Source organism: Armigeres subalbatus, chromosome 2 (assembly GCF_024139115.2).
Source record: "Armigeres subalbatus isolate Guangzhou_Male chromosome 2, GZ_Asu_2, whole genome shotgun sequence".
Classification (NCBI taxonomy): Eukaryota; Metazoa; Arthropoda; class Insecta; order Diptera; family Culicidae; genus Armigeres; species Armigeres subalbatus.
In genome coordinates, this window is record NC_085140.1 from 145,135,393 (window position 1) to 145,146,741 (window position 11,349).

Consider the following 11,349-nt stretch of genomic DNA (forward strand, 5'->3'; position numbering starts at 1 on the left):
TTACACAAACTCATGAAGTTTGAGAGGTCGCCAGATGGGTTTCAGATCAAATCAAAAAGTGGCCACTTCCCCGGGGGAACCAAGGTCCCCGAAATGCCACGGAACCTGACCAGAACCACTTAGGTACCTCAAATTAGACTCTATTGAGCTTGTTTCGCGAACTCATTAAGTTTGAGACGTCGCAAGAAGGGTTTCAGATCAAATCAAAAAGTGGCCACTTCTCCGGGGTAACCAGGTCCCCGGAATGCCACGGAACCTGACCAGAACCACTCAGGTACCTCAAATTAGACTCTATTGAGCTCGTTTCGCGAAATCATGAAGTTTGAAGCGTCGCAAAATGGGTTTCGGATCAAATCGAAAAGTGGCCACTTGCCCGGGGGAACCAGGTCCCCGGAATGCCACGGAATCTGCCCAGAACCACTTAGGTACCTCAAATTAGACTCTATTGAGCTCGTTTCGCGAAATCATGAAGTTTGAGACGTCACAAAATGGGTTTCGGATCAAATCGAAAAGTGGCCACTTGCCCGGAGGAAGCAGGTCCCCGGAATGCCACGGAACCTGACCAGAACCACTCAGGTACCTCAAATTAGACTCTGTTGAGCTCGTTTCGCGAAATCATGAAATTTGAGACGTCGCAAGAAGGGTTTCGGATCAAATCAAAAAGTGGCCATTTCCCCGGGGGAACCAGGTCCCCGGAATGCCACGAAACCTGACCCGAACCACTCAGCTACCTCAAATTAGATTCTATCGAGCTCGTTTCGCGAAATCATGAAATTTGAGACGTCGCAAGCAGGGTTTCGGATCAAATCGAAAAGTGGCCACTTGCCCGGAGGAAGCAGGTCTCCGGAATGCCACGGAACCTGACCAGAACCACTCAGGTACCTCAAATTAGACTCTATTGAGCTCGTTTCGCGAAATCATGAAGTTTGAAACGTCGCAAAATGGGTTTCGGATCAAATCGAAAAGTGGCCACTTCCCCGGGGAACCAGGTCCCCGGAATACCACGGAGTCTGTCCAGCACCACTAACGTACCTCAAATTAGACTCTATTGAGCTTGTTTCGCGAACTCATGATGTTTGAGACGTCGGTTTCAGATCACTTAAAAAAGTGGCCACTTCCCCGGGGGAACTAGGTTCCTGGAATGCCACTTAACCTGACCAGCGCCACTCAGGTACCTCAAATTAGACTCTATTGCGCTCTTTTCACGAAATCATGAAGTTTGAAGCGTCGCAAAATGGGTTTCGGATCAAATCGAAAAGTGGCCACTTGCCCGGGGGAACCAGGTCCCCGGAATGCCACGGAATCTGCCCAGAACCACTCAGGTACCTCAAATTAGACTCTTTAGAGCTCGTTTCGCGAAATCATGAAGTTTGAGACGTCGCAAAATGGGTTTCGGATCAAATCAAAAAGTGGCCACTTGCCCGGAGGAAGCAGGTCCCCGGAATGCCACGGAACCTGACCAGAACCACTCAGGTACCTCAAATTAGACTCTGTTGAGCTCGTTTCGCGAAATCATGAAATTTGAGACGTCGCAAGAAGGGTTTCGGATCAAATCAAAAAGTGGCCATTTCCCAGGGATCCAGGTCCCCGGAATGCCACGGAACCTGACCAGAACCACTCAGGTACCTCAAATTAGACTCTTTCGAGCTCATTTCTCGAAAGAGGCGTCACAAAATGGGTTTCGGATCAAATCGAAAAGTGGCCACTTGCCCGGAGGAAGCAGGTCCCCGGAATGCCACGGAATCTGCCCAGAACCACTCAGGTACCTCAAATTAGACTCTATTGAGCTCGTTTCGCGAAATCATGAAGTTTGAGACGTCACAAAATGGGTTTCGGATCAAATCGAAAAGTGGCCACTTGCCCGGAGGAAGCAGGTCCCCGGAATGCCACGGAATCTGCCCAGAGCCACTCAGGTACCTCAAATTAGACTCTATTGAGCTCGTTTCGCGAAATCATGAAGTTTGAGACGTCACAAAATGGGTTTCGGATCAAATCGAAAAGTGGCCACTTACCCGGAGGAAGCAGGTCCCCGGAATGCCACGGAACCTGACCAGAACCACTCAGGTACCTCAAATTAGACTCTGTTGAGCTCGTTTCGCGAAATCATGAAATTTGAGACGTCGCAAGAAGGATTTCGGATCAAATCAAAAAGTGGCCATTTCCCCGGGGGAACCAGGTCCCCGGAATGCCACGGAACCTGACCGGAACCACTCAGCTACCTCAAATTAGATTCTATCGAGCTCGTTTCGCGAAATCATGAAGTTTGAGACGTCGCAAGCAGGGTTTCGGATCAAATCAAAAAGTGGCCATTTCCCCGGGGGAACCAGGTTCCCGGAATGCCACGGAACCTGACCAGAACCACTCAGGTACCTCAAATTAGACTCTATTGAGCTCGTTTCGCGAAATCATGAAGTTTGAGACGTCACAAAATGGGTTTCGGATCAAATCGAAAAGTGGCCACTTGCCCGGAGGAAGCAGGTCCCCGGAATGCCACGGAACCTGACCAGAACCACTCAGGTACCTCAAATTAGACTCTGTTGAGCTCGTTTCGCGAAATCATGAAATTTGAGACGTCGCAAGAAGGGTTTCGGATCAAATCAAAAAGTGGCCATTTCCCCGGGGGAACCAGGTCCCCGGAATGCCACGAAACCTGACCCGAACCACTCAGCTACCTCAAATTAGATTCTATCGAGCTCGTTTCGCGAAATCATGAAGTTTGAGACGTCGCAAGCAGGGTTTCGGATCAAATCAAAAAGTGGCCACTTCCCCGGAGGAACCAGGTCCCCGGAATGCCACGGAACCTGACCAGAACCACTCAGGTACCTCAAATTAGACTCTATTGAGCTCTTTTCGCGAAATCATGAAGTTTGAAGCGTCGCAAAATGGGTTTCGGATCAAATCGAAAAGTGGCCACTTGCCCGGGGGAACCAGGTCCCCGGAATGCCACGGAATCTGCCCAGAACCACTTAGGTACCTCAAATTAGACTCTATTGAGCTTGTTTCGCGAACTCATTAAGTTTGAGACGTCGCAAGAAGGGTTTCAGATCAAATCAAAAAGTGGCCACTTCTCCGGGGGAACCAGGTCCCCGGAATGCCACGGAACCTGACCAGAACCACTCAGGTACCTCAAATTAGACTCTATTGCGCTCTTTTCGCGAAATCATGAAGTTTGAAGCGTCGCAAAATGGGTTTCGGATCAAATCGAAAAGTGGCCACTTGCCCGGGGGAACCAGGTCCCCGGAATGCCACGGAATCTGCCCAGAACCACTCAGGTACCTCAAATTAGACTCTTTAGAGCTCGTTTCGCGAAATCATGAAGTTTGAGACGTCGCAAAATGGGTTTCGGATCAAATCAAAAAGTGGCCACTTGCCCGGAGGAAGCAGGTCCCCGGAATGCCACGGAACCTGACCAGAACCACTCAGGTACCTCAAATTAGACTCTGTTGAGCTCGTTTCGCGAAATCATGAAATTTGAGACGTCGCAAGAAGGGTTTCGGATCAAATCAAAAAGTGGCCATTTCCCCGGGGGATCCAGGTTCCCGGAATGCCACGGAACCTGACCAGAACCACTCAGGTACCTCAAATTAGACTCTTTCGAGCTCATTTCTCGAAAGAGGCGTCACAAAATGGGTTTCGGATCAAATCGAAAAGTGGCCACTTGCCCGGAGGAAGCAGGTCCCCGGAATGCCACGGAATCTGCCCAGAACCACTCAGGTACCTCAAATTAGACTCTATTGAGCTCGTTTCGCGAAATCATGAAGTTTGAGACGTCACAAAATGGGTTTCGGATCAAATCGAAAAGTGGCCACTTGCCCGGAGGAAGCAGGTCCCCGGAATGCCACGGAATCTGCCCAGAGCCACTCAGGTACCTCAAATTAGACTCTATTGAGCTCGTTTCGCGAAATCATGAAGTTTGAGACGTCACAAAATGGGTTTCGGATCAAATCGAAAAGTGGCCACTTACCCGGAGGAAGCAGGTCCCCGGAATGCCACGGAACCTGACCAGAACCACTCAGGTACCTCAAATTAGACTCTGTTGAGCTCGTTTCGCGAAATCATGAAATTTGAGACGTCGCAAGAAGGATTTCGGATCAAATCAAAAAGTGGCCATTTCCCCGGGGGAACCAGGTCCCCGGAATGCCACGGAACCTGACCGGAACCACTCAGCTACCTCAAATTAGATTCTATCGAGCTCGTTTCGCGAAATCATGAAGTTTGAGACGTCGCAAGCAGGGTTTCGGATCAAATCAAAAAGTGGCCACTTCCCCGGGGGAACCAGGTCCCCGGAATGCCACGGAACCTGACCAGAACCACTTAGGTACCTCAAATTAGACTCTATTGAGCTTGCTGCGCAAAATCATGAAGTTTGAGACATCGCAAGAGGGTTTCGAATCAAATCGAAAAGTGGCCACGTCCTGGGGAACCAGGTCCCTGAATGCCGCAGAACCTGTCCAAACCCACCAGGGAACCTTGGAACAAGCACTATTGAACATGTCTCGTGATTTCATGAAGTGGGACACATCAAAAAATTAGATTTAAGACTTTTAGCATGGTCATTTGATTTGGAAAAAAAAGTTACCCCACTCGACCCCGGAATTATTCCGGAACCAGGTGGCCAATGCCGATTCTCTTCTCAGGTTTGAAAACTAGAGACCTAACCGGTTCGTTTGGTAGGTGAATCGTCAAAATCGGTTGAGAATCAACGGAGTTATGATTTTTTAAGTCATTTTTTAGTGCCTAAAAAGTATCAAGGGAGGATAAGGGCTAGGTTTACTCAACTGTACATCCACGAGCAAGTCCGAACAGTCTATGTTACTGCTGATGATGTCATACACTACAAGTCTTCTGAAGTTGAGTTGGCTAGTTGAGAGTAGTTCCAGGTCGATTAGCTGACATCGGGCTCTATAGTCAGGTAACCGGTAAGAGCATTGGACCGTTCCACTATGGGGCGGCTCCATACAAGTAGGTGACCGAAAATATTTTCATTTCATTTCTGCAATATTTCACACTTATATCGTAGATTATTGTCTAAAAGATGTGAAATACTTGTTTTGCAGGTCGTTATTACTTCTAAGGTCTCCAAACTCCCTGGAATACAGACCTTTGATCTCTATGGAATGTATCCCTTTTATCTACAAATGTCTCATGTACACAGCAGTCTATAGATGTGTGTTTTATTGCAGCGCAGACCTATAGAGTTCAAACTAGAAAATTGTATACTGTTTTTATGTGAATTGAGTTGTACAGATGTTCTAAGTTGCACAAGGACTCCGTCAAATACAGGACATTGCATCTACATACGTAACAGGTTGTCTTTGTAGGATTTTGTATTTCAGGGAATACAATATAAAGCTCTATTAAAGCTAAACGAACTCCATGCAATAAAAGCTTCAAGATATATAAGTATACTGCAACAACATTTATTTATTCATTATGTACATGAACATCCTCAACAAAATCATCATTTATTTCTTCAAGATCGATTAAAATATCTGCTATGGTATATTTTTCTGTACTCGAATCTGTTGTATTGCAAGAAGTTTCAGTCACTAAAAAACTTTGAACATCTTCTGGATATTCCAGATTAGATTTATTTTGAAGTCGCTTACCTAAGTTGAGGGAGTTTATCAAAGGATCCGACGAGCCATTCCTCATTATATGAGTCAAAGTAAGTTTTGGACCGGGATGCGGCCTGCCATTTTTTTCAAATTTCAAATATAATGAAATAATTTCAAATGAAGCCTAGAGTATTTTCGTAACCCTCAAGAGTATATTGTTTTTTTTTTTCATATTTATTTGCTTGATACTTGATAGATAATGAGTTGCCTCCTCTTGGTGAGCCTACGCCAAATGGAGTATCATATAGCTGCATAAGCTATCGTGTACAAGGCCTACCACGAAGCCTACGACACTTTTCGTGTTATCTACTATCTCTATTTTAACTGTTCTTGATGCTCTTTTGTCATACGCATGGGATTTGTATCCAGCCCATCACAGTCTGCCGTGTATTATGAGAATAATTACATTTAATGTTTCAAAATTAATGACTTTTTTTCGAAAAAGTGATCGGAATCGCAGATTTGCAGCCATAAGCAGCTGGAATTTGTTTTGATGCCTTTCGGGAGGTCCAAAGAAAGTCGTAGTGGTAGTCGCTAAGCGAAACTTTGAGAAACTTTTTTTGTATGGAACTTTTTGCATGAAAAAAAATTTTTTTTCTTCGGGTCATTTTCGGATGTTTCACTACCTATTTTCCCATAACTAACCCGTTCTTCGCAAGTCCATGAAACCAGCTTTCAGAAACTTTTTAAAGAGTTGGAAAAGAGCTACTGTAGCCGAAGATATTGACAGTTGAATAATGCATTGATTTTTCAAGAACTAAAAAGTGTCTGGCTCTAATGCCTATATCTTGATAACCATATGGCATAGAGTGCTGATATGCTGGGGTTTAATGCTCCAAAGCATTAGCATTTAGTAGGTCAACTTGAATTACGAATCAGAGAAAGTCGATTTTTTTATTTTCGGCAACCTGATTCCCCATAGTGCGTTCCACGGTAGGTGCTGAAGTGCAAAACGGATGAACTGCTTTTGAACTCGTTCAATGCGAATCACTTGGGTCGTATGGTACGGCGTCCAAATAGGGGCGGCATATTCTAAAATACTCCTCACAAGTGCACAGTACAAAGCTTTCAAGGTGTAAACATCGGTGAAATGAGCTGCATTCCTACGAAGAAATCCAAAAACTGCGATTGCCTTCGCCGTTATTATAGAAATATGTTCGTTGAACCGCAATTTAGAGTCCATTGTAACGCCCAAGTCACGAATCGACGAAACACGCTCTAGTGCAGCATCGGCAAAAGTATATCTGAATCACCCACTTTTAGCGTGCTTACAGCGGCACACTAGGAGTTAACTTTCTGAAATCAGTATGGCGAAAGGCATCACAGGATCGATTTCTCAAAATTGAGCACCTTCATCGAAAAAACATTTGTTAGGCGTAGTTGCAGACATTCATTTCATTTATTTAGTCTACATCTAAACAGATAACACTGAATCAACAATTTGACGCCACAATACACGGTTCGAGGCAGCATCTCTCCATCCTCGAATACGCCCCACGCTCGCCAAGTCGTTTTGCACCTGGTCTGCCCATCTCGCTTGCTGCGCTCCACGTCGTCTCGTACCTGCCGGATCGGAAGCGAACACAATCTTTGCAGGGTTGCTATCCGGCATTCAGGGTTGCTATCCGGCAACATGTCCTCCCCATCCTACCCTTCCGGCTTTAGCTACATTGCCCGGGTAGACGAAAATAGCTAAATATTATCAAATGTTGATAAGATAGCAAAACGAGATATGGACATGATTGATATAAGAGATAAAAGATCAAACGACAATATCAATATTTTGCACTAAAATATCATGAGAAGATCAAGTTATGCTATTCGTAAGAAGTTATCAATATCATGTGCCATTAGTTTGTTCTTATCTATAGCATATCTTGCTATTCAAATGATATTTCGGAGCAAATTTTTGATATTGTTGCCTGTTCTTTTATCTCTTATATCAATCAAATCCATAACATGTTTTGTAATTCTGTTCATGGCTACTGCCCGGGTCTGGATACTGGGTTCGCCGTAGAGTTGGGCGAGCTCGTGGTTCATTCTTCGCCCCAACACACCGTCTTCTTGCACACCGCCAAAGATGGTCCTAAGCACCCGTCTCTCGAATACTCCAAGTTCTTTCAAGTCCTCCTCTAGAATTGTCCATTGTTCATGTCCGTAGAGGACTACCGGTCTTATTAGTGTCTTGTACATGACACATTTGGTGCGGTGGCGAATTTTTTTTTTTTGACCGCGGTTTCTTCTGGAGCCTGTAGTAGATCTGACTTCCACAGATGATGCGCCTTCGTATTTCACGGCTAACATTGTTATCAGCCATTAACAAGGATCCGAGGTAGACGAATTCTTCGACCACCTCGAAGGTATCCCCATCTATCGTAACACTGATTCCCAGGCGGGCTCTGTCGCGCTCGGTTCCGCCCACAAGCATGTAATTTGTCTTTGACGCATCCACCACCAGTCCAACTTTTGTTGCTTCACGTTTCAGGCGGGTGTACAGTTCTGCCACCTTTGCAAATGTTCGGCCGACAATGTCCATGTCATCCGCGAAACAAATAAATTGACTGGATCTGTTGAAAATCGTACCCCGGCTGTTACACCCGGCTCTCCGCATGACACCTTCTAGCGCAATGTTGAACAACAGGCACGAAAGTCCATCACCTTGTCTTATCCCCGGCACGATTCGAACGAACTGGAGTGTTCGCCCGAAATCTTCACACAGTTTTGCACACCATCCACCGTTTCTTTGATCAATCTGGTAAACTTCCCAGGAAAGCCGTTCTCGTAATCTTCCATAGTTCTACGCGGTCTATACTGTCGTATGCAAATGTTCCTCGTAGTGCTGCCTCCACCTTTCGATCACCACACGTTTGTCCGTCAAGATGCTCCCATCCTGATTTCGGCTCGCGGCACGAAGCCTTTTTGGGATGCGTTGAGCTCCTGGTAGAACTTGTGTGTTTCTTGAGAACGCCATAGCTGTTCCATCTCCTCGTACTCCGCTTCTTCCAGGCGGCGTTTCTGTCTTCCAGGCGGGTCTGCTGTCTCCGCTTCCGTCTATAACGTCCCACGTTCTGCCGGGTACCTTGCTGCAGCACGACCGCCCGCGCTGCGTCCTTCTCCTCCAGAATCTGTCTGCACTCTTCGTCGTACCAATCGTTCCGTCGACTTCGTCCGGGATGTTATCGATCATTTAGTAATTTGCGATCGATCATTTAGTAGTTTGCCAATAACTCATTCCAGAAGCTGAATTCAAAATGTATTGCATGGTGGACTTCTAGAGCGAAGGTTTTTCTACAACTCTGCCTAGTGGTTCGTTGTAAGAATTCAACTAATAACGGAGTTATAGCGCTAGTTGCAGTAACTTAAACTAAATGATTGGAATTTTGTTATCATTTAGTCTAAGTAACTGAAACTATAGCTATAATTCCTGTACTAGTGGAATTCAAACAACGGACCATTAGGCAGAGTTGTGGAAAATCCTTCGCACTAGAAGTCCACCATGGAAAACATTTTGAAATTCAGCTTCTGGAATGAGTTATTGACAAACTACTAAATGATCGAACGCAAATTACTAAATGATCGATAACATCCTTGTTCGTCCCACATACTCGACGTTGAAAACCGGAAAATTATTCAAATGAATGGTAATGTCTTTTTAAAACACTACGAGGCAGTAGTGTAAGCACCGACGTTTTATCGAATTTCAAACTGTTTGAAGATTTTGTGTAATGCATACACACTACACAGTCGCTGAGCAAGTTACACTAAAATTCGCATTTATCTAGATGAAGGCTCACGTTGCTTGGAAATCGACTTTTTTCCTCAACCTTTACGATTCTGAAGCAATCAAATAAAGACATAACTCCATTGATGGTGTGTTGCAAAAATAGCCATGCGATCAGCATAAATCATTTTATTAAACATCTAAACTCCCCTTAGACAAATTACGCCATAAAGGAACGCGTTGATTGTTCCATTGATAACGTAACCGCAAACTCGTTCCATTTTACGCCAGGTGGCAACAAAAATATAAGAAAATCTAAAAAAAGCAACTCACTTTGTATTCTTCGGGCATATCACAGATGGTTTCATTCATGGCCGGTGAGTACAGAGGCGATGCGAAAAATATCACCGGCAAGCTGATAAACACTCCAATCAGTGTCAGAGCTGTTATCACCATCTTGGCACGCCGTACCGTACACATAGTTTGCCTCTTCAACGGATACAAGACAGCAATAAACCGTTCAACCGTAAAAGCGACCACAAACCACACGGACAGAAAGCTACACAAGTTGCTGAAGAACGTAAAAAACTGACAGTAGACCTCGAGGGTATAAATCTTAATATCCACTAAATTTAACCAGGGTATAAACAAACCCACTAGATAGCACGTATCACTTAAACCAAGAGCAGCCAGGTAATAAGAGGAAGACAATTTCTTCAACTTAGTTTTGAAGAACACCAACACGGAGAGTATGTTTCCTATGCTACCGAACAGCACGAGTGCAGGAATGTAGTAAAAGTTGATGACACTCAACAATTCCGCATAGTAAAGGAACGTTTGTTGGTCGATGTCATAACTGGAATCCTTTGATGGTTGTTGAACATCCGGTAGGTATGTCGTTTGATAAATCCACAAATCGTCCCGGCTTCCTCGGGTAATTGCAGTTGTGGCGAGCTGAGACGAATAGGCTGTACTCTTCAGCAGTACACTGCTCACATTGAGATCTTCTAAATCTCCTTCCAGCAGCTCATTTATTACTCTATCACTGATTGTCGTGTACCAGCTGTGATTTGCAGCAGTCGATGCGACCATCTGGACCAAAACACTCCCCTCCCAAAACCCATCAACACTCGAATTGCTCTGCATATTCCGAAACACACATCCTTGGGCACAAATTGAAACCTGCAACGATGGCACACTGCTTTCTTCCCAGGATGGCGGGCTTGTGTCTTCGCTCAAATCCGCACCGCTCATAAAACAATCACTCTTCACTTCATTCCCATTGGCTACGCATCTATACTAGACCGAAGTAATCATCAAAGCATGAAAATATGGGCACGGATCTTCCCTCGGGTGGCAAATGTAATTTCCCACTGTCACTTGCATACCATCCATTCTTCTAGCCCACACAATTACCCTTTACCATCAGTCACAAACTATTCATAGGACAACGTTCCCGCTCAAAGACAATCGACAACAACTACTTCCAGTTCCCGATCTGATCCCTTTTCACCTCGCGTGACTCGTTCGCACTTTCACTATGGCGCGACGGACGTCCTACAAGGATTAAAGCTCCTTAGGGCGCGATTACCAAACGATAACTGAAGTCAGTAACATTGGAGTACCACCTAAAGAGCGCAGTCCGGGAACAAGACCAAACAGCGAACCTTCAGAAGAGTTTTCACTCGTGAACTGCTTTTCCTCCCAGCCAAGTAAACATTTTCCCGCCAGAGTTCATTCGACGACGAAACCGGAGACACTCATATTCATTCCGATTCCGAGCCGAAGGAATTTCCGCGCCAGCTGATTGTGCATGGACTCCATTAGCCAGTGACACAATGGAGGCGGCAGAGTTCAGGTTCCTGCGGTGGCGTTCACCCCTGCGGAACACGTGAATGTGATTTCGGTTGCGATAAATATTTGCGAACCATTAACTTAACCGGAAAAGGGGGCTTTTGATGCGGCTCCGGAAATTTGATTCGATGTTATCTGATTAATTCTAAAATTGGC

At 45.3% G+C, this 11,349-nt stretch overlaps 1 protein-coding gene across 1 annotated transcript in view; it reads right to left on the bottom strand.

Moving 5' to 3' along the window:
• Positions 1-10,969, bottom strand: part of LOC134210957 (cysteinyl leukotriene receptor 1-like) — a 53,434-nt gene extending 42,465 nt beyond the window's left edge. The window contains exon 1 of the mRNA XM_062687414.1: positions 9,673-10,969. Within this exon, the coding sequence (XP_062543398.1) occupies positions 9,673-10,593 (921 nt within the window). The 5' untranslated portion in view covers positions 10,594-10,969. The remainder of the gene's footprint in view (positions 1-9,672) is intronic.
• Between the last annotated feature and the right edge of the window lie 380 nt (positions 10,970-11,349).